The sequence below is a fragment of the Macaca mulatta genome, chromosome X (genome assembly GCF_049350105.2).
Source record: "Macaca mulatta isolate MMU2019108-1 chromosome X, T2T-MMU8v2.0, whole genome shotgun sequence".
NCBI lineage: Eukaryota > Metazoa > Chordata > Mammalia > Primates > Cercopithecidae > Macaca > Macaca mulatta.
The window spans coordinates 141,303,280-141,327,979 of NC_133426.1; the positions used below are offsets into that span (position 1 = coordinate 141,303,280).

A 24,700-nucleotide genomic window follows, 5' to 3' on the forward strand; every position below is an offset into this window, starting at 1 on the left:
TTCATCATGCTGGCCAGGCTAGTCTCAAACTTCTGACCTCAGATGATCCACCTGCCTCGGCCTCCCAAAGTGCAGGGATTACAGGTGTGAGCCACTGTTCCTGGCCTGGTGTTGTTGATTCTTTGAATATTTGGTAGAGTTCAGCGTTGAAACCATCTGGTCCTGGATGTTTCTTTGTTGGGAGGTTTTTGATTACAAATTCTATCTCTTGTTATAGGTTTGTTGAGATTTTCTTTTTCTTCTTGAATCAGTTTGGTAATTTATGTGTTATGTGTTGTGTATTATAGATTTCTCTTATAATATGATTTTTAATGTGATAGAATCTATAGAATACATTTTAGTGAAATGTTATAGCTTGATACCAATTTAAAAATATTGCTTGTGGCCAGGCGTGGTGGCTTACACCTGTAATCCTAACACTCTGGGAGGCCGAGGCAGGAGGATCATGTGAGGTCAGGAGTTCGAGACCAGCCTGGCCAACATGGTGAAACCCCATCTCTACCAAAAATACAAAATTAGTCGGGTGTGGTGGTGCATGCCTGTAATCCCAGCTACTGGGGAGGCTGAGCCAGGAGAATCGCTTGAACCCAGGAGTTGGAGGTTGTGGTGAGACGAGATCACGCCACTGCACTCCAGCCTGGCGACAGAGTGAGACTCTCTCTCAAAACAAAAAACAAACAAACAAACAAAAAATATTGCTTGCTAATCTTAAAAGTGGACATTTTCCTCCTCATAGAATGATATTCAATATTATTCCCACAATATAGTGGGAGAAATTATAACTCTTCATTAAATAAATATTTCTTCTTTCCACTCATTTACTCATTCATTCAATGATATTTATTGAGCACCTGTTTGCCTCTCAAAGCCTTCCATACCTATCCAGTCTTCTACTCAGCAAAACCAACGTAGTGGTTTAGGACCCACTACGTATTAGGCCCTGATCTAGTTGCCAGGGTTGATCTAACCGAGTTTGGGGAGGAGATAACATCTTAGTTGAGATCTTACTGATGTGAGGGGGTTAGCTAGTTTGGGATATTCATGACAGGGGTAGACAATATTCCTTGTAGAAAACAGTATGCTTGAAGTCCTGGAAAAGGAAGTATGCTGTATAGATAAAAGAGTGTGTATAAAATTTGAAAGAAGTGCATTTTAGCTACAGTGAAAGTAAATATACAGGGCCGGGCGTGGTGGCTCAAGCCTGTAATCCCAGCACTTTGGGAGGCCGAGACGGGTGGATCACGAGGTCAGGAGATCGAGACCATCCTGGCTAACACGGTGAAACCCCGTCTCTACTAAAAAATACAAAAAAAAAAAAAACTAGCCGGGCGAGGTGGCGGGCGCCTGTAGTCCCAGCTACTCAGGAGGCTGAGGCAGGAGAATGGCGTGGACCCAGGAGGCAGAGCTTGCAGTGAGCTGAGATCCGGCCGCTGCACTCCAGCCTGGGCTACAGAGCGAGACTCCGTCTCAAAAAAAAAAAAAAAAAGAAAGTAAATATACAGTAGTGAGAGATGTGGAGAAGCCATTGAAGAGTTTTGAGCCAATGATTGACATGATCAGATTTGTTAAAAGATTGCCCTGGCTGCAGAGTGGAAAGTGGATTGGAAGAGGGCAAACGTATATGCAAGAAGATCAGATAGGCTACTGCAATCACCCTGGCAAAGAGCTGATGGTAGCTTGGACTAGTGTGATGGTAGTGGAAATGGAGAAAAGTTCCAGATTCAGAAGAAATTTCAAAGATGGAATCAATGGATGTTGGGAAACAGTGGAGGCAAACATGATTCCTAGGTCTCTAGCTTGGGCAGCTGATGGGATGGTGGTGCCACAGAATAAGAAGGGACCACTGCAGGAAGAGTAGATTTACAAAGGAGGATGAGTTTAGCTTTGCACATGTTACATTTGAGGTTCTCTTGGACATGTAAACTAGTGATGTTCGATGTACTAGTTTGAAGCTCAGGAGTGAGATCTGGGCTAGAGATAACCATTTGGGAATCATCAGTAGATTGTTATTTAAAGCTGTGGGAATGAATGATATTACCTACAAAGAGAGTATAGAAAGAGCAGAGAAGAAGTTGCAGGACAAAACTTTAAAAATCACCAACACTTAAAAATCAATCAGAAGAGGAGTGATGGACTAAGTAGAGAGGCAGGAGGAGGCTTCAGAAGAGAGTAGTATCATGAAAAAACAAGGAAAAGTTGTAAGTCATATGCTGTCAAGCAGTCAAACAGACTGAAAAGTGTCCTTTAAATTATCAAAACAGAGATTACTCATGAATTCTTACATTTGAGAGCACTTTCCATAGAAGGAGGAGTGGGGTAAGATGAAGCCAGATTTGATTTTGAAGAATAACTGAGAGCCAAGGACCTATAAATGACACTGTACATCCAAGCTCAGTTATTTGGGGGGCGGGGGGGGGCAAATTCCTCATCTGTAAAATGGGAATGTAAGAGTAACTGCTTTATAGGTTTGTTGTGGATTACCTTGATCAGTATAAAGCACTCAGCACAGCACTGACACATACTAAATGCTCAATAAATATGTGGTTTTTTAAAATCAGTAATAGTACATATAGTCAGCAACCAGTGTACCTGGCTTTTTAAAAATTATAATTTTAAAATCTTTTTTTCTAGTACCAAACACTTAAAGGATACTTTTCCTTTATTTATTTATTTATTTTTGAGATGGATCTCTTGCCCAGGCTGGAGTGCAGTGACGTGATCTTGGCTCACTGCAACCTCCACCTCCCAGGTTCAAGCGATTCTTCTGCCTCAGCCTCCTGAGTAGCTGGGACTACAGGCGTGCGCCACCACACTTGGCTAATGTTCACATTTTTAGTAGAGATGGGATTTCACCATATTGGCCAGGCTGGTCTCAAACTCTTGACATCGTGATCCACCTGCCTTGCCCTCCCAAAGTGCTGGGATTATAGGCGTAAGCCACTGTGCCCGGCAATACTTGGCATTTTAAAAATGCATAACATTCCTTAGGAATTCTAGGCTCTTAATTTGCATAATGTTCAGTTTAATATAATGTATATTTAAAATAAACCATCTTATATAACAGATTGTGTTTGGCAGAATTGAAGTCATTTTAACTTATTGGATGATGGGGATTTCAAGGCTTGTTGGTTTAGCTTGCTATAACAATACTATGCATATGGTTTTATTGTGTCAAAGTATCACTTCATTATTATTATAAGACATATGTAAGTATATACTTACCTTTAGTATAGAACTGCTGAATTATCTAGGAGAATGACATGAATTAGAATGCTTTTGGCAAAAGCAGTAAAATCCAATTCGAAGAGACTTAAACAGCCTGGGCAAAGTGGCTTATGCCTGTAATCCCAGCACTTTGGGAGGCCAAGGTGGGCAGATCACCTGAGGTTGGGAGTTCAGGACCAGCCTGGCCAACATGGTAAAATCCCGTCTCTCCTAAAAATACAAAAATTAGCCAGGCATGATGGCATGCGCCTGTAATCCCAGCTACTCAGTAGGCTGAGGCAGGAAAATCGCTTGAACCCGGGAGGTGGAGTTTGCAGTGAGCCGAGATCACGCCACTGCACGCCAACCTGGGTGACAGAGTAAGACTCTGTCTCAAAAAAAACAAAAACAAACAAACAAACAAAAAACAGAGAGACTTAAACAATAAGGAACATTTATTATCTCAAATAATAAGAAACCCCAAGAAAAGGAGGTTCTAGGCCGGGTTAGTTCAGTGGCCCAATGACGTCATCAGAGACTCAGGTTCCTTCTATCTCTCCACCCTACCATCTTCAGCAGCCACAGTTAATTATGTACCTAGTAATTAGACCCAGGGTTCAAAATCAATGGATAGCAAGCTCTTATATATATTTACAGATGTCGAGAAGGATATCTATCAACCTATCTTTAGTATATATCTCTGGAGCCTGGCATTATAGGCAGAATTTTATTTTTACTTTATGCATTTCTATACTAGTTGGGTGTTTTTCACAAAGCATGAGCAATACCGGTGTTTTCATTTCTAATAGATATTATATTACAAAATGGAAACATTATTCTTGAAAAAATACAAATATTATTGAATGATATCATAAACTATAAGTTTAATGGTTATATCCTATACTGGCCTATCCTTAAAATTGGTGCCACAGGCATCTAAAGTAGCCAAATTCAAAGAGACAGAAGGTAGAATGGTGGTTGCTAGGGTCTGGGAGGAGGAAGGAATGGGGAGTTGTAGTTTAAAGGATACAGTTTTGCAAGGGTACAGTTTTAAAGGGTTTCAGTTTTGCACGATGAAAAGAGTCTAGAGATTGGCTGCACAACGATGTGAATGTACGTAATACTGCTGAACTGTATGCTTCAAAATGGTTGAGATGGTAAGTTTCATGTTAGTGTATTTTACCATTATTTTAAAAATTGGTGCTACTTTTCATGTATTTAAATATAGGTAAAACAGGCTGGGCGCAGTAGCTCACGCCTGTAATCCCAGCACTTTCAGAGGCCCAGGCGGGCGGATTACTTGAGGTCAGGAGTTTGAGACTAGCCTGGCCAACACAGTGAAATCCCATCTCTACTAAAAATACAAAAAATTAGCCAGGTGTGGTGGCACGTGCCTGTAATCCCTGTTACTTGGGAGGCTGAGGCAGGAGAATCTCTTGAACCCAGGGGGTGGAGCTTGCAGTGAGCCAAGATCCCACCACTGCACTCCAGCCTGGGCGACAGAGACAGACTCCATATGAAAAAATATATATATATACACACACACACACACACACACCATATATACCATATATACATATATATGGTGTGTATATATATATGGGGGGTGTGTGTATACATACATATATAGGTAAAACTGTTTTAGAAACAAATCACTGTGACAGAGGGCATTGAAGAGCCATGGGTTTCATTCAACACAAAAATAAAGATGCATATTTTCCAAGCATTGTATAAAAAAAAAAAAAAAAAGCTGTTCCCTCACAATTATTTTGTTTAATTAAGTGCGAATATTTTCTTCACTTCTCTCGGGAAATCACTTCACCCACTTCTGTTGAATAGAAGCCCGAAGACCTCTTCTGACATTGAGACTATGCCTTCTCCCAAATCACCTCTTTGCTTTATCTCCTAAGAACTCTGAAGTTGACATGCCTGCGCCTTTCTCTCCCACCAGGAATTCTGGCCCTTCTCAATCTGGGTGTCACTGCGTCACTTCTCCATCCCCACCCCCTCCTCTTCCAAAGGAAGCAGGGGAAATGTCTCATCTTCCTAAGAGAAAAGGTTGTGCTTTTCTTGAGCAATTCCTCTGTTCTAATTTTAGGCCTACTGACATCTGTCTCATTAGGTTTTGCTTTTCATATTGGCAACCACAAACCCCAAATCTAGTGTATGGCCCACAAAGTCGCAAGCATGTAATACATTCCTGATCCTACTTTATGCCCTGTGCATCTAGCCCATGTTCAGTTCATGTTGAGTAGCATTATAAACCATCTTAAATCATTTCTGAAACTAAGCAGAGACATTTATAAACATAGTGTACAACCCTCTGTTTAGGATTTTCTGAGCATTTTATCTGTAGTTACTATAGTAGGAAATGGCTTAAAAACAGCAAACCTAGGAAAATGAAACATAATTTTTAAAAATCTTAATGTCTTTACAATATTAATTTTCTGTGATCTCTCTTAAATGGAACTAAGCTTGGTTTTTCCTCCTATCTTAATCCTGTCACTGGAAATAATTCTTAGGAATTAGCTTCACCCAGCACCCTCCCTAACCTCCCCCTACTTCTACTCCCAGCCACCTTCACACCATGACATCATTCCTTGGTGCTGATACTCTTGGTTCCTTCCAAGGACTTTTTTCCTGGAATGTGAGAAAAAGGCACAGTGGGAAATTTACACAGAAGATACCAGTGATGTTTATTACATCTCAGTAAACTCATTATTTCTATTTTAATACTTTGTTTCATGTGGAAAAATTATCCAAGGTAATTCCTTTGCAAACACCACTTGTAGTACTTAATTTGGGGAGAATTCTCTTCCAGAAGCCTTGTTTTCTGCAATTAATTTCTCGCATTATTACTAAAAGAATCAGCCAATACAATATTTGATCCACATTTTGTCCAATTAAAACATTCTTGTAGCTTATGATTCTGTAGCTCAAGTTCAAATCCTACCTACCTCAGACATTTCACACTATCTCAGTCAATCTTCTCATGATTTCCTGGATAAAGTTTTTCAATGGGAAATCCTAAGCCTTTACCTGAACCTAAACTGGTTCCTTCCCATTCCTTACATATAAATTAAAAATAATCTCTTCTAGGAAGTCTTCCATCATTATTTTATGAAACAAATTTGCCATACCATGTTTTCTCACTTATAAGTGGGAGCTAAATGATAAGAACTTATGAACATAAGGAAACAACAGACACTAGGGTCTACTTGAGCGGGGAGGATATGAGGAGGGAAGCAGAAAAGATAACTAGTAGGTACTGGGCTTACTACCTGGATGATGAAATAGTATGTACAACAGGCCAGGGACGGTGGCTCACACCTGTAATCCCAGCACTTTGGGAGGCCAAGGCAGGCAGATCACCTGAGGTCAGGAGTTTGAGACCAGCCTGGTCAACATGGTGAAACCCCATTTCTACTAAAAATACAAAAAAATTAGCCGGGCATAATGGTACGTGCCTGTAGTCCCAACTATTTAGGAGGCTAAGACAGGAGAATTGCTTGAACCTGGGAGATGGAGGTTGCAGTGAGCCGAGATTGCACCACTGCACCCCAGCCTGGGTGACAGAGCGAGACTCCATCTCAAAAAAAAAAAAAAAAAAGAAAGAAAGAAAAAAAGAAAAGGAATAATATGTACAACAAATCCTAGTGACACGTGTTTACCTATGTAACAAACCTTCACATGTAACCCCAAACCTAAAATAAAAGTTAAATAAATAAAAAATTAATAAAAAGTAATTGTCGGCCGGGCGCGGTGGCTCAAGCCTATAATCCCAGCACTTTGGGAGGCCGAGGCGGGCGGATCACGAGGTCAGGAGATCGAGACCATCCTGGCTGACACGGTGAAACCCCGTCTCTACTAAAAAATACAAAAAAAAACTAGCCGGGCGAGGTGACGGGCGCCTGTAGTCCCAGCTACTGGGGAGGCTGAGGCAGGAGAATGGCGTGAACCCGGGAGGCGGAGCTTGCAGTGAGCTGAGATCCGGCCACTGCACTCCAGCCTGGGCGGCAGAGCGAGACTCCGTCTCAAAAAAAAAAAAAAAAGTAATTGTCTTATTTATGACATGTAATTTTAATATAGCCAAAGTGTCACAATTTCTATAGAAAATATATGTATACATTTAAGTTCAGGTTATATATCTTTTTCATTAGATTATAAACTTTATAAACCATAGTGTTTCATGTTATATATTGTGAATTTTCTGGGCATTTGATCAATGAAGATGTGAACCTTAGTAGCATGAATTAAATGTATTAAAATTCTACTTCTTCAAAGGTGTGTGTGTTTGTGTGTATGTATATGTGTGTATATGTATGTATATTTGTATACATGTATTCTATGTACATACATATATACATGTATGTATATATGTATACATGTATATGCATATACACAATATATACATGCACACATATATATCCATGTATAGATGAGTTTTTTTCAGAAAAACCTTAATTTTTCGGATTCTGTTCATGCCACTGCACAACTTCTCAATTAGTGTTACTAAAGGGAAATACTGAGGAAGAATCTCCCAAACGGTATAAATCACAGTGTTTTCTGCTTGCTTTGAAAATTTGATTATTTTTATAGTATGCCTTAAGAATGGGAATGTAAATATTTTTAAAATTAGCAATATTAGGGGTTCAAGTAAAAAAGAAAAAAGGTCACAGTATCTAATGTTGAGAGGGTACAAGGAAATAGGTATTCTAATACACTACTGGGAAATAAATTTGCGTAAGTTTTCTGGAGGGCAGCTTGGCGATCTGTATCAACAACCTTGCAACCCAGAAATTCCAGCTCTATGAATTGATCCTAAAGAATTAAGGATGTGCACAAACATTAGCTTAAAAGATATTATTACAACATTATTTACAAGAGCTAGCAAAAAATATGGCAGCAGTCTGAATGTCTAACAACAGGGAATAGGTCAATCGAAAGAGCCTTCATTACCTGTATTTGAATTCCAGTTCTAGCAATGACTGAATAACTCCTTGGGCAAGTTACTTAATCACTGTAGCCCTCAATTTTTCTGAGGCAAAATGGGGGTGATAATAATGCATACCTCATGGGGTTGCTGTGAGAATTGAATGAGATAAAACATGTGTGGCACATAATAAAAGTGCTGCTTATTATTATGGTACATCCTTACAGTATAATACTCAGCACTTAAAATGGCGTTGCAGATGAATTTTAACATGGAAAGACTCAGAATGTATAAAATTATATATATTAAATATATATGCTTTATAATGAGAAAAAAATGTGAGCCAATTTCTGTTAAAAACGAAAAGATCAGGGACAGGCCTGGTGGCTCATGCCTGTAATCCCAGCACTTTGGGAGGCCAAGGTGGGTGGATCACTTGAAGCCAGGAGTTCGAGATCAGCCTGGCCAACATGGAGAAATCCTGTCTCTACTAAAAATATAAAAATTAGCCGGGCATGGTGGCGCACGCCCATAATCCGGAAGGCTACTCGGAAGGCTGAGGCAGGAGAATTGCTTAAACTCAGGAGGTGGAGGTTGCAGTGAGCCAAGATTGGGCCACTGCACTTTAGCCTGGGTGATAGACTGAGACTCCTTCTCAAAAAAAAAAAAAAAAAAAAGAAGACGGAGAAGGAGAAGGAGAAGGGGAGAAGGAGAAGAAGAAGAAAACAGATCAGGACAAACGGCAGAGCATAGAGGAATTTTAGGGCAGTGAAACTACTCTGTAGCATACTATAATGATGGATGCATGTCATACAAAACCCTTAGCATATCCAACACCAGGAGTGAACCTAAATGTAAACTATGAACTTTGGGTGGTAATGATGTGCCAATGTGGCTTCATTGGTTGTAAAAAATGCACCATTCTGGTGAGGGATGTTGATAGTGGGAGAGGCTGCACCTGTGTGAGGGCTGGGGGGTATGTGGGAACTCTTTATAATTTCTGTTCAATTTCACTGTGAACCGAAGAGTGCTCTAAAAAATAAAATCTATTAAAAATAAATAAATAAAAGATCAAATAGGAAAAGACTGGAAACTGCTGGGTAACAGGGGACAGATAGCCTAGTTTTATAAATACTCAGCATATAATCCAAATTGTTTATGTATCATTAAATGATGTATTTTAGAGTGTTTGACGATGATAGTAATAATGGTGGTAGTAGTAATAGTTACCATTTATTTAGCACATACTGTGTGCCAGGTGCTGTGCTAAACACATTACATGCATTATCACCATTATCACATTTAATATAAGTAGATGCTTGAAACGGCAACTCTGGCATGTTGTTCTTAACACTATTGCCTATAGCAACAAATTATATATTCAATGTATCCCTTTAATATAAGTTTTATCCAGAAAAGATTTCTGACTTTTGTTAGAAGGGGCAACTAATAGCATTATTGGTTTGAATTACAAATTTCCTTAGAATATCAACCCTGGAACATGATTAATACAGACCAGTCTGAGTTATGCACCAGTCAAGAGTCCACAACTGTCAGATTTTTATTATTATTATTATTATTATTTGAGTCAGTCTTGCTCTGTCATCCAGGCTGGAGTGCAGTGGTGCGATCTTGGCTGACTGCAGCCTCCGCCTCCCAGGTTCAAGTGATTTCTCCTGTGGCAGCCTCCAGAGTAGCTGAGATTATAGGCGCCTGCCACCACACCTGGCTTTTTTTTTTTTTTTTTTTGTAGAGATAGGGTTTCACCATGTTGGCCAGGCTAGTCTTGAACTCCTGACCTCAAGTGATCTGCCCGCCTTGGCCTCCCAAAGTGCTAGGATTACAGGTGTGAGCCACCACGTGCAGCGTGACATGTTTATACCCATTCTCTGGATAGCAATAGAACCAGGCTCAGGGCTGATGAAATCTGAGTATGTCTATTCCAAAGTTAAATAGATGGTGCCATTAGGTGTAACCTGCTCTTCTCCTATGTATAATAGAGTAGATCATTTTTCCACAGTTCAAACTCTTTGAGCATGACATTTAAAGCTTTCTAGCATCTTCACGCTTTTGGCCTCAGAGTCCTTTCTCCCTCCATGAACTCTTGGTGTTCCACTCACACAGGGCCAATATCCCGTCTTAACACATGCCAAGCACTTTCACTTTTCTGTTGCTTTTGCTGGCAAACTCCTTGTCCTAAAGGTCCAACTGAAATACCACCTTATGCCTTTCTTATTTGTCTTCCACCTCCCACCCCCTACACACACCCACTTCGTCTTTGCTTTTTATTCCCACCCTACTTTGCTTTCATTTGACGTGCACTTCCTTGTCTCTTATATAAAATCTGCTTCCAAGACTGGTTTCTTCAGTGGATTGTAAGGTCTCTGAGTAATAACTGAGAGTAATAGCAACAGCTTATTAGCTGTCTTTTTTTTTTTTTTTTTTTTAAAGAAAACAATTCTCTCATTCCCCTCTGAGCAGAAAAATAGCTCATTAAACATAGCAAGTATTCAAAAAATAGTGAAATACTTAACAGCTAGCCACATTTTGACAATAGCGAATTAGTGTGGTGAAGTAGTTGTTGCTAATTGTCAAATAAAATTTATTTGTAGTAAATTTTCAGTTACCCACATACCAATTTTCTATTGTTATTTTTACAACCTTGGCTGTTTCTTCTACTTTATAGCAAATGATTTGAAAAAAAAACAAACTGATTTTAATACTTTAAGCAACATATAATGAGTGAGGTAATATATTCCTTAAAAAGCAATATGGGCCGGGCGCGGTGGCTCAAGCCTGTAATCCCAGCACTTTGGGAGGCCGAGATGGGCGGATCACAAGGTCAGCAGATCGAGACCATCCTGGCTAACATGGTGAAACCCCGTCTCTACTAAAAATATAAAAAAACTAGCCGGGCGAGGTGGCGGGCGCCTGTAGTCCCAGCTACTCGGGAGGCTGAGGCAGGAGATTGGCGCAAACCCGGGAGGCGGAGCTTGCAGTGAGCTGAGATCCGGCCACTGCACTCCGTCTCAAAAAAAAAAAAAAAAAAAAGCAATATGATACATTTTAAAACCCAACAAAAATTCAGACTATGTGCTTCATAGAAACATTTATTTATCCAACACATACTTTATTTTAATTAATTAATTTGTTTATTTAGAGATGGTGTCTTGCTCTGTTGCCTAGGCTGGAGTGCAGTGGCACGATCTCAGCTCACTGTAAGCTCTGCCTCCTGGGTTCAAGCGATTCTTCTGCCTCAGCCTCCTGAGTAGCTGGGGTTCCAGTCACCTGCCACCATGCCTGGCTAATTTTTGTATTTTTGGGAGAGACAGGGTTTCACTATATTGGCCAGGCTGGTCTCGAACTCCTGACCTCAAGTGATCCACCCGCCTCCACCTCCTCCTCCCAAAGTGCTGGAATTACAGGCATGAGCCACCACACCTGGCCCAACACATACTTTTTGAACACTCATCTTGCCTCCACTCACTCACTTACTCCTCTTACTGCCTTTCATGGCCACACTCCATCTGTTGGTTTCTACTAGGAACCTTAGCAACCTCTTCTTCAGCCTTCTGGTCATTTCTCTAATCTACCTCCTTCTCTTCACTCTCCGTTTTTCATTTAGACCCTCGCCATCTGTGACCTGGCCTGTGACCCTGCGTCTAGTCCGTCTTCCATCCACCATCAATGTGTTCTGCATGATGTTGCTCGGGTTACCTTTCTAAAGTAGATATGATCTTGTTTAAACAACCTTTGAGGTTTAAGAACTCAGAGGAATCTATGCTCTGGGTTTCCTATTGTGCTCAAAGGCTAAAGTCCAAAAACTACAATCTGATTTTAGTCTAATTTCCCTAAATTTGTTTCCTGCTGCACCCTCGCAAGTACTAAGTTTCAGCCACCCTGAACCTCTCTGTTCCCTGAACATTCCTCTCTGCCTGAGTGTTTCCTCTCACTCCTTGAAATGTCCTCCCTCCTCTTCTCTATCTAATGAATTGCTACTCCTCTGTGAAGACTTCTCCAAGACCCACACAGAGTTCTCTGTCCTTTGAACTCTGTCTCTTGAACCCAAATCATAACTCTGTTCTGCCATTTGACTGTGACCTAGTTTCCCCTAATTAGACTTTGACTTGCTCAAGGACAGGAAAATGTCTTATTTATCTTTGGATCTTCAGGGCCTAGCTCAGTGCGCTCTCTCTCTCTTTCTCTCTCTCTCTCTCTCTCTCTCTCTATATATATATATATACACACACACACACACACACACACACACTCTCCAGCCTAGGCAACACAGCAAGACACCATCTCTAAAAAAATAAATAAATAAATAAAATAAAGTATGTGTTAGATAAATAAATGTTTCTATGAAGCAGATAGTCTGAATTTCTATTGGGTTTTAAAATGTATCATATTGCTTTTTAAGGAATATATTACCTCACTCATTATATGTTGCTTAAAGTATTAATATATATTATATACACTATATATATGTACACTATACTATGTACACTATATATATACTATATACACCATACACACACACATATGTGGGTTTTTGCCATCTTGTGCAGGCTGGTCTTGAACTCCTGGCCTCAAGTGATCCTCTCAAAGTGCCAGGATAATAGGCATGAGTCCCCCGTGCCTGGCCTCCAGGTCCTTTCTTTTCTTTTTCTTAAAAATCCCAGGTAGCTGGGATTAGAGGCATGTGCCACCACGCTCGGCTAATTTTTGTATTTTTAGTAGAGACGGGGTTTCACCATGTTGGCCAGGCTGGTCTCGAACTCCTGGCCTCAAGTGATCTGCCTGCTTTGGCCTCCCAAATTGCTGGGAATACAGGCATGAGCCACCGCGCCCGACTTCATTCAATATTTTGAATGTACAACTCAATGTGCTCTTAAGATAGAATTTGAAACTAAGATATGGTAAACACATTATCTGGCATTTTAAGAAATAACCACGGTACAGAAAGAGTTTACAAATGAATTCTGAAGACAATTTTCAAGCCTCATTTTCACACTTAGCTTTAAATGCCTCCATTCTTTCATTCCCCTCTTGTGTGGGTCCTCATAAGCTTTGAGAGAAGACTGAAAAGGAAAAAGTAGCCCCAAAAAAGAGAAAGGACCTAGACAAGAAGTATCTGAGCAACCAAGAGTAAAATATGCTAAATGACTTGAAAGTGATTACCTTAAAGTCCTTCCATATTATGAAAGTTTGGTTTCCCAGCTAGATTCCAGGATATTTGATGTAGTTATTCTGTTTATGATTTTTGGGCAGTATGCTTGGCAAGCTAGCTACTGATTCAATGACTGTTTCAGCTTTTTGTTCTGGGTAATACCTCTCACTAAGCTTTAATGATGGGCTAAAACTGGCAAGAAAAATGAGGCAATTTTAAGATCTAGTGCCTTAGGAAAGAAAAGGTAGCGACAAACAAAATCCTCTATTGATGTTCTGCTCTGTATTTATTATGATAACAGTTATTTTCTTCTGTTTTGGAAAGTGTTGATTTTTGATTAGTATAATTTTCAGTCAAGATTCAGTTGGATCTTTTTTTAACTTTGAACCTAACTGATACTGTTGCTGGCATGCGTAAGACACTAAATAATTATTTTAGGTAATTCAACATTGACTTAATGTTTAGATATAATTAATCAGAAACGTTAAAGCAAGCTTGACATCTACATTTTAAATTTCAGTTGTTGCCACCTTCTCCCTTTCATGGTTCCATCAGCCGCCTTCATCAAATCAAACAGGTAAGAAGACTTTCCAAACTGACAACTGGTCATTTAAAAAAGTAAATTTTATTTTTCTTTGTGAAAATACCTATGTTTCAGTAATTCTAAGTGAGGTCACATGTAATTAAGTTTTTATTTCTAGGAATGATTTCTTTAAAAAAAGACAAAACAAACTAAGAAGCCCTTTATTTGGCTTATTAACTGTTTTAATTAATAATTTCTGGAAATACTACATACTCTTATACCTTGAGTCTAGCTTCGTTCTTCCAGGGATCTGAAAGTGGAATGTTATACACAAAAATTAATTTTCAGCTTCATAATAACTGTAGTTATCATTATTTTTTTAACCCTCAGATGAGTTTTTTGACAGATAAAATGGGCTTCATGCTATTGTTTTGTGTTAACTTCTTAGTGATCTGAGTTCAGGGACACATTGTACCTCACTGGTTTATATTTTGTGCCCGTGTACACGCATGCGCATCTCTGTGTGCGTGTGTGTTTGTGTTTGTGTGTGTGGTTGGGAGGGTGTATGAGGGTGGGTGGGTGTGCACTCATGTGCACATGCATGCTTAATAGCACAAGCATAATACAGAATTCAACCTTTTAATTATCCAAGGATTAGCCACAGAACTCAAAAGATCAAATCACCACTATGCCACAGGTGGTATTTTTTTTTTGACCCAGTTACAAGCAGACATTTTTCCCCCCAAGAGAGGCTTATTATTCACTTAGCACTAATAGGTACTTTCCATTTGTGGTCTCATTTTATCTTGCAACAACTTTATAAGGTCAGAAACTAAAAAGGGGAGAAATTTAGCAATTTACCCAATGTCCAGAGTTGGTGAATGTCAGAGCCAAGATTTGGCCCCAAATTACTGGATTATTTTCCAGCTCCCCTTTCCCTGTTTCAGTGCACAAAGCCCATAATACCGTCTTGTAATCCTAGTTGTTAGTCCTCCAACTCTTGCTTCCTTTCCCTCTCTCCCTTCCACCCCTGTGACATGGCTTCCCTAAGGTCAGCTTATCCACTAGCAGGAAAGTATGGTAAAAACGGTTTTTTTCCTTTTTTTTTTTTTTTTTTTTTTGAGACAGAGTTTTGCTCTGTTGCACAGACTGGAGTGCAGTGGCTCCATCTTGGCTCACTGCAACCTCCACCTCCCGGGTTCAAGTGATTCTCCTGCCTAAGCCTCCCGAGTAGCTGGGATTACAGGCGCCTGCCACCATGCCCGGCTAATTTTTGTATTTTTAGTAGAGACAGGGTTTCATCATGTTGGCCAGACTGGTCTCAAACTCCTGACCTCAGGTGATCTGACCACCTCGGCCTCCCAAATTGCAGGGATTACAGGTGTGAGCCACCGCGCCAGGCCTTTTTTTTACTTTTTAGTAGGTAAAAGTTGCTTTTACTCCTGTCTTTGTATGTAGCTATTTTAGAAATTCTTAAGGAATGAAACAAGTTCAAAGAAGTAGTAAAGGGACCTTTGGTTTATCTGTGCAATATGTTTCTTTGCTTTTCCTAAATCAAACCAAATATTTGAAAATGGGTTACGTGTTGCTATTTGCTGACGAAGCTTGATATAAATACTAATTTACTAATACTGGTTAGGAATATAAGTTTAATGCAGTTTATTTCCCTAGTAACATAATATATATTATAAACATTTAAAAATGAAATATAAGTAGAAAATGAATGAGATGGGAAAACAGAAAAACATTAATTTTCAATCTGGATACTGATTGAATGGAAAATTAAGACTTATTTTCAGCAGTTTAATGGTCTGATAGATATCTTAAGTTGCATATTTCTTTTTTTTTCTTTTTTTTTTTGAGACGGAGTCTTACTCTGTTGCCCAGGTGGGAGTGCAGTGGCACTATCTCAGCTCACTACAATCTCCACCTCCTGGGTTCAAGGGATTCTCCTGCCTCAGCCTCCCGAGTAGCTGGGATCACAGGTGCATGCCACCACACCCGGCTAATTTTTTTGTATTTTTAGTAGAGATGGGATTTCACCATGTTGGCCAGGCTGGTCTTGAACTCCTGACCTCAAGTGATCTGCCCCCCTCAGCCTCCCAAAGTGCTGGAATTACAGGCGTGAGCCACCGCGCCCAGCCTCATGTTCTTGCTTATTTGTGGGAGGTAAAAATTAAAACACTTGAACTCATGGAGATAGAGATTAGAAGGATGGTTACAAGGCTGGGAAGGGTAAATGAGGGGTGGCGAGGAAGTGGGATGGTTAATGGGTACAAAAATATAGTTAGAAAGAACAAGTAAGACTCAGTATTTGCTAGCACAACAGGGTGACTCTAGTCAATAATAATTTAATTGTACATTTAAACATAACTAAAAGTATAGTTGAATTGTTTGTAACACAAAGGATAAATGCTTTGTGTCTCTACTAAAAATACAAAAATTAGCCATGTGTGGTGGTGGGCGCCTGTCATCTCAGCTATTCAGGAGGCTGAGACTAGAGAATCACTTGAACCTGGCAGGTGGAGGTTGCAGTGAGCTGAGATCACGCCACTGCACTCCAGCCTAGGTGACAGAGTGAGACTCTGTCTCAAAAAACAGAAAAAAGAAGATAAGTTAAAACATGAGATGTTTGTCTTTCTGTGCCTGGCTTATTTCACTTAACATAATGACCTCCAGTTTCATCCATGTTGCTGCAAATGACTGGATCTCCTTTTTTTTTTTTTTTTTTTTTTTTTGAGACAGTCTCGTTCTATCACCCAGGCTGGAGTACAGTGGCGCCATCTCAGCTCACTGCAACCTCTGCCTCCCAGGTTCAAGTGATTCTCCTGCCTCAGCCTCCTGAGTAGCTGGGATTATAGGCCCACGCCACTGCGACAGACTAATTTTTGTATTTTTTGTAGAGACAGGGTTTTGCCATGTTGCCCAGGCTGGTCTCAAACTCCTGACCTCAGGTGATCCTGCCTGCCTCGGTCTCCCAAAGTGCTGGGATTATAGGTGTGAGCCACCGTGCCCAGCGTGGATCTCATTCTTTTTATGGCTGAATAGTACTACACTGTTTATATGTACCACATTTTCTTTATCCATTCATCTGTTGATGAACACTTAGGCTGCTTCCAAATCTTAGCTATTGTAAACAGTGCTGCAATAAACATGGGAGTGTAGATATTTCTTCCATATACTGATTTCCTTTTTGGTGGGTGATATACCTTGGAGTGAGATTGCTGGATCATATGGTAACTCTATTTTTCATTTTTTGAGGAACTTCCAAACTTGAACAACATGGATTTGAATGGCGTGGGTGCACTTATACACAGATAATGGAGATCAAAAATACAGTATTGTTGTGATGTGAAACCCTCCTATATGTATGGCTGACTTTTTGTATCCTTGGGTTCCAGAAGGCCCCCTGTGGACTTGAGGATGTGTGGATTTTGGTATATGCCGGGGGGTGGCGGGGTGAGGGGTGGTGCTGGAACCAATTCCCTACATATACCAAGGGACGACTGTAAGTAATTATGCGTAGTGCCAAGAGTACTGCATTAAAAAAATCTTTTTAAATGGAAAATTTAAAACATAGAATGTAGAATCTCCATATACCTAACACACAGCTTTAACAATTATCCACATTTTGTATATCCTTTTTCATCTATCTGCTTCTCTTTTAGGGGTGGGAGAGAGTGCTTTAAAGTAAATTTCTGACATATCTTTTTACCCAAGTTTATGGGCATGAGAAGGACTTTTTTTCCCCATAATCACAATGCCATAATTATGCGTAACAAATTATCTTATTCCTTAATGTCATCTAAATCCACGTTATATTTTTCCTAATTCTCAAAAATGCATTTTTAACTGATCCAAACAATCCAAATATGACATTTAGTTGATATATATTGATATATATCTCTTAGATCTCTTTTATTTAAAAAAGCATTTTTATTTTATTTTATTTTATTTTATTTTACTTAAGTTCCAAGATACATGGGCAGAATGTGCAGGTTTGTTACATAGGTATACGTGTGCCATGGTGGTTTGCTGCACCTATTGATCTGTCATCTAGGTTCCCTCCCCTCGCCACCCACCCCCTCAACAGGCCCTGATGTGTGTTGTTCCCCTCCCTGTGTCCATGTGTTCTCATTGTTCAACTCCCACTTATGAGTGAGAACATGCAGTGTTTGGTTTTCTGTTCCTGTGTTAGTTTGCTGAGGATGATGGCTTCCAGCTTCATCCATGTCCCTGAAAAGGATATGCTCTCATTCCTTTTTATGGCTGCATAGTATTCCATGGTGTATATGTACCAAATTTTCTTTATCCAGTCTATCATTGATGGGCATTCAGGTTGGTTCCATGTCTTTGCTATGGTAAATAGTGCTGCAGTAAGCATGCATGTGCATGTGTCTATAGTAGAATGATTTATATTCCTTTGGATATATACTCAGTAATGGGATTTCTGGGTCAAATGATATTTCTGGTTCTAGATCCTTGAGGAATTGCCACACCGTCTTCCACAATGGTTGAACTAATTTGCATTCCCACCAACAGTATAAAAGCATTCCTATTCCTCCACAGCCTTGCCAGCATCTATTGTTTCTTGACTTTTTAATCATCACCATTCTGACTGGCATGAGATGGTATGTCATTGTGGTTTTGATTTGCATTTCTCTAATGATCAGTGATGTTGAACTTTTTTTTGTATGTTTGTTGGCCATATAAATGTCTTCTTTTGAGAAGTGTCTGTTCATATCTTTTGCCCACTTTTTGATGGGGTTATTTTTTCTTGTTTCAGTTCCTTGTAGATTCTGGATATTAGACCTTTGTCAGATGGGTGGATTGCAAAACTTATCTCCTATGCTGTAGGTTGCCTGTTCACTCTGATGATAATTTCTTTTGCTGTGCAGAAGTTCTTTAGTTTAATTAGATCCTATTTGTCAATTTTCGCTTTTGTTGGAATTGCTTTTGGCATTTTTGTCATGAAGTCTTTGCCCGTGCCTATGTCCTGAATGGTATTGCCTAGGTTTTCTTCTAGGGTTTTTATGGTTTTGGGTTTTACATTTAAATCTTTAATCCATCTTGAGTTAATTTTTGTGTAAAGTACAAGGAAGGGTCCAGTTTCAGTTTTCTGCATATGGCTAGTCAGTTTTCCCAGCACCATTTATTGAATAGGAAATCCTTTCCCTATTGCTTGTTTTGTCAGGTTTGTTGAAGAGCAGATGGTTGTAGATGTGTGATGTTATTTCTGAGGTCTCTGTTCTGTTCCATTGGTCTATATGTCTGTTTTGGTACCAGTACCATGCTGTAAAACAGCATTTTCTGCCTGTTTTTTGTTCCATGCCTCTTATTTATTGAACAAACCAGGGAGGCCATTTGTCCTGTATAATGTCCCACGTTCTGATTTTGCTTCCATGTGGTGTTAATATGTTCTTTTATCCTCTGTATTTCCTGTAAAATAGTGTTTGTTTTTGTTTTTGTTTTTAGACAGAGTCTTACTCTGTCGCCCAGGCTGGAGTGCAGTGGTGCAATCTCGGCTCACTGCAACGTCTGCCTCCCTGGTTCAAGCGATTCTCTAGCCTCAACCTCCCGAGTAGCTGGGATTACAGGCGCCCACCACCCCACCCAGCTATTTTTTTTTTTTTAAAGTAGACAGGGGGTTTCACCATGTTGGCCAGGCTGGTCTCAAACTCCTGACCTCAAGTGATCCGCCCATCTTGGCCTCTCAAAGTGCTGGGATTACAGGCATGAGCCACCACACCTGGCCTCCTGTAAAATAGTATGATGAAATTTGCTTTTAATTTTAAATGAGCACACAGCCCCAAGTCAATGTTAGGTTCTGGGCCAATATTTGGTTTATGTTACACCTTTCTTATTAAGCAATTAGGACAATTTCTTCTCAACTGTTATTATTAGCTGCTTTCTAAGTATTAAAGAGATTGAGACCATCAAGCTAGAAGTTAATTTTCTAAACACGGTTATTATTCCTAAATAGGAATTATTTTGTGTAATTTTCCTTTCCTAATAAAAATTTTATTTTATTTATTTTTTAGACAGGGTCTTGCTCTGTTGCCTAGACTGGAGTGTAGTGACATGATCATAGCTCACTGCAGCCTCGAACTACTGGGTTAAAGTGATCCTCTTGCCTTAGCCTCCCGACTAGCTAGGACTACAGGTGCACACCACCATGCCTGGATAATTTTTTATTTTATTTATTGAGACAGAGTCTCGCTGTGTCATCTAGGCTGGAGTGCAGTGGCATGATCTTGGCTCACTGCAACCTTTGCCTCCCAGGTTCAAGCAATTCTCCTGTCTCAGTCTCCCGACTAGCTGGGACTACAGGCACCCACCACCACGCCTGGCTAACTTTTGTATTTTTAGTAGAGATGGGATTTCACCATATTGGTCTGACTGGAGTCACCACCATGCCTGGCTAACTTTTATATTTTTAGTAGAGATGGGATTTCACCATATTGGTCTGACTGGTCTAGAACTCCTGACCTCAGGTGATCCACCCGCCTCAGCATCCCAAAGTGCTGGGATTACAGGCGTGAGCCAACACGCCTGGCCAATTTTTTAAATTTTTTGTAGAGATGACATCTCCCTGTGGTGCCCTGGCTGGTCCTGAAATCCTGGCCTCAAGTGGTACTCCTGCATCAGTCTCCCGAGGTACTGGCATTACAGGCGTGAGCCACCACGTGTAGCCCCTAATAAAAATTGAGCTCGTATTCCAAAAGATCTGAATGCATTCAGTCTGTAGTTCCCTGTTTCCCAAAGCTCTAAACATAAATAAGTGCCATGCAGAAATAGTTTGTATATTAGTTTGCTCAGGCTGCCATAACAAAGTATCACAAACTGGGTGGCTTAAACAACAGAAATATATTGTTTCACATTTCTTAGGGCTAGAAGTCTGAGATAAAGGTGTCAGGAGGGTTGATTCCTTCTGAGGTCTGTGAGGGAGGATCTGCTCCAGGCCTCTGCCCTTGGCTTGTTGATGGCTATCTTCATGTTCACATAGTGTTCTCCTTGCACATGTGTTTGTTTCTAAGTTTCTCCTTTTCATGAAGGACGGCAGTCATATTGGATTAGGGCCCACCCTAATGACCTCATCCTAACCTGCTTGCTTCTGAAAATATTCTGTCTCTAAATAAGGTCACATCCTGAGGCACTGGGGATTAGGACTTCAACATAGGAATTTGGGGGGACACAATTCAACCCATAACAGTTTGCTCACAGTTTTTTATTATATAGCTTTATATTTAATTCCTGATTTGTTAAACAGGGTATGAGTCATTGGCACCCAATAACAACTTGACTTTCTCTATAGTGTCTTAAGTAAAAATCAATAAAAAGAAATTGAGCTGGGTGTGGTGGCTCGTGCCTGTAATTTCAGTGACTTGAGAGGCCGAAGCAGGAGGATCACTTGAGGCCAGGAGTTCAAGACCAGCCTGGGCAACATAACAAGACTCTGTCTTTAAAAAAAAATTTGTTTTAACTTGCTGGCCAGGCACGGTGGCTCATGCCTGTAATCCCAGCACTTTGGAAGGCCGAGGCAGGTGGATCACCTGAGGTCGGGAGTTCGAGATCAGCCTGATCAACATGGAGAAACCCTGTCTCTACTAAATATATAAAAATTAGCCAGGCCTGGTGAGGCACGCCTGTAATCCCAGTTGCTTGGGAGGCTGAGGCAGAAGAATCACTTGAACCCGGGAGCCAGAGGTTGCAGTGAGCTGAGATTGTACCATGCACTCACTCCAGCCTGGGTGACAAAGTGAGACTCCTTTTCAAAAAAAAAAAAGAAAAAAATTTAATTTGCTCTTAGTTTACAGATTGTTTCATTCTTTCAACAAGCCTTCATTGGGTACTGTGCAGGCACTCAGCAACTAAAATCTTTCAGATGTTGTCTCCTCGGAGAGCAAAAGTTGGTAACTTACAGTTCCCATTTTTACCATGTATCCTGAAAAATGGAAAGCTAACTTTAACATCCAAGTATAATAACTGTCCTTAAACTAGATTTCCAGTATACTGTACTCTGCTTCTTACAGTTATAATGCATGGCTCTTGACCTTTTATACTTACTTTAACAATCTTATTTTATTATAAGCCATCACAAATCCATTTTGGAAATAGGCAAGACGTAAATGAAAAAAAGTCAACACTCTTCTCCTAACAGCCTTCAATAGCTGATTTTGGCTAATGCTCCAGCTTTCAGTGGGAGGAATATTAAGTAGAATTCTATCTCAATTTCACAGAACTACCTGCTCTTTACTTGTTGACCGAATGAACTACCAAATACTTTGAGCTTCACACTAGAGGAGAATATCTATATAATATTAAATCGAAGAACTATACTAACAGTTACATTTTGCTGAGTTTACTGTTATTCCATTGTTTTTAAAAGACTAATTATCTTCTTAAATTACCTTCTCCAATCCACTCATTTTCTGTACCTCATTGTATGGTATCAAAATAGTCACAGTTTTAAGACTCAAAGCTCTCAATTTGATACCTCATTGTATAGTATCAAAATAGTCACAGTTTTAAGACTTGAAGCTCTTGATTTATCTTCACTTCTTCCTTATTTTTCTACCGTATCCAATTAGGCCTCTAATCCTACGAATTCTTCCTTGACAATGTCCTCTTTGTTGTCACTGCCACTTCCTTCTTCTGTCCCTCGGGTCTAGATTACTGAAATAATATCCCAATAGATTTTTCTGTCTCTCCCAGTTGAATCCAACTTCCACAATCAAGACCAAGATAAATTTTTATTTTTTTGAGACAGAGTCTCACTCTGTCGCCCAGGCTGGAGTGCAGTGGCACGATCTCGGCTCACTGCAACCTCTGCCTTCCGGGTTCACGCCATTCTCCTGCCTTAGCCTCCCGAGTAGCTGGGACTACAGGCACCCACCACCACGTCCGGCTACTTTTTGTATTTTTAGTAGAAACGGGGTTTCACCATGTTAGCCAGGATGGTCTCAATCTCCTGACCTCGTGATCCACCCACCTCAGCCTCCCAAAGTGCTGGGATTACAGGCATGAGCCGCTGCACCTGGCCAACTTTTTTTTTTTTTTTTAAATATCATTTTCACTTTCTTCCCCCCATACAAAATGTCACAATGGCTTCCCATTACCTATTGAATAATAGTAAAAATAGCTAATATGTCTTAAGCACTGAACTGTTTGCCAGGCAGTGTGGTGAGAACTGTACAGCCACCTCATCATCCTCATTCTTATGGTCATCTTCATATGGATGAAGAAACTGACGCTCAGGTGACGTCACCTGCCTAAGTTTGCACAGGTAGTAGGTTATAGAGCTGGGATTTGACTCAGTTCTGTTTGTCTCCAAAGCCTGTGGTCCTGACAACAACGTGATTCTGGCCAAATTCTTTAAATTCAAACTCTTTGATTATTTAAGAACCTGTAAATCTGGCCCTGTCTTACCTCTCCTGTTTTCTGTCTTATTACTTTGTAGCACAAACTCAGTTTCAGCCAAGGTAGTCTCACTATCTCTAAATCTGTTGTATTTTTTCCCTCTCCTAAACTTTTGTTCATATGGGTTCTTCTGCTTGGAATACCCTTCCCTCTACTCACTGCTTGTTCGTATTTTATACATCTTTGAAGGACTAGGTCAAATCTTTATTTATGTATATATTTGTTTATTGAGACAGAGTCTCATATTATTCCAGGCTGGAGTGCAGTGGCACAATTGTGGCTCACTGCAGCCTCAATCTCCCAGGCTCAAGAGATCCTCCCACTTCAGCCTCCTGAGTAGCTAGGTCTACTGACATCAGTACCACATGTGCCCAGCTAATTTTTTTTTTCTTTTAGTAGAAATGAGGTCTTGTTATATTACCCAGGCTGATCTCAAACTCGTGAGCTCAAGGATTCCTCCTGCCTTGGCCTCCCAAAGTTCTGGGATTACAGGCATGAGCCACCGTGCGTGGCCAAATTTTAATTCTTTCACACAACTCACACCACTCCTCTATTATGGACTACCCCAAACATGTATTATTTATACTATAGACAACAATCTTTAAACTCTTTCAATCACATATCACATCAGGAGAAAATGTTTGAGCACATGCCTCCAACATAAGTATACTGCATTTACTTATACATTTTGGACATATACCACTTTACTATTATATATCATGTGAATCATAGAATATATATATAAAGTAGAAATATAAAAAAAGGATGAGATAAGAATGAAATGATGTTTTTAGAAAATTTAAAAATTTGGCCCGGTGCAGTGGCCTGTAATCCCAGCACTTTGGGAGGCTGAGGGATCATCTGAGGTCAAGAGTTCGAGACCAGCTGGCCAGCATGGTGAAACCCCATCTCTACTAAAAATACAAAAATTAACTGAGTGTGGTGGCATGCACCTGTAATTCCAGCTACTCAAGAGGCTGAGGCAGTAGAATTGCTTGAACCTGGGAGGCAGAGGTTGTATTGAGACAAGATTGTGCCACTGCACCCCAGCCTGGGCAACAGAGTGAGACTCTGTCACATAAATAAATAAATAAATAAATAAATAAATAAATAAATAATAAAAAACCCAGTTACTTAGGAAACTGAGACACAAGAATTACTTAAACCTGAGAGGCAGAGGTTTCAGTGAGCTGAGATTGCATCACTGCACTCCAGCCTGTGTGACAGAGTGAGATCTTGTCTCAAAAAATAAATAAATAAATAAATAAATAAATAACTATCCTAATGGGGGGAAAGTGGCATCTCATTGTGGTTTTGGTTTGCATTTCCATAATGACAAATGATGTTGAGCATCTTTTCGTGTACTTTTTGGTCATTTGTAGGTATTCTTTGGAGAAACATTCAGTCTCTTTACTCATATTTTAATTGGGTTGGTTTTTGTTGTCACTGT

At 40.0% G+C, this 24,700-nt stretch overlaps 1 protein-coding gene across 10 annotated transcripts in view; it reads left to right on the forward strand.

Annotated features, from left to right (window-relative positions):
• PABIR3 (PABIR family member 3) overlaps positions 1–24,700 on the forward strand; it is a 118,140-nt gene that overhangs the window by 22,270 nt on the left and 71,170 nt on the right. For all 10 annotated transcript variants that reach the window (XR_013413049.1, XR_013413050.1, XR_013413048.1 and 7 more), the window contains one exon: positions 13,828–13,884. Coding sequence is in view for 7 of the 10 variants with exons in the window: in XM_077989292.1 (XP_077845418.1) it covers positions 13,828–13,884 (57 nt within the window). In the remaining 3 variants the exon portion in view is untranslated. The remainder of the gene's footprint in view (positions 1–13,827; positions 13,885–24,700) is intronic.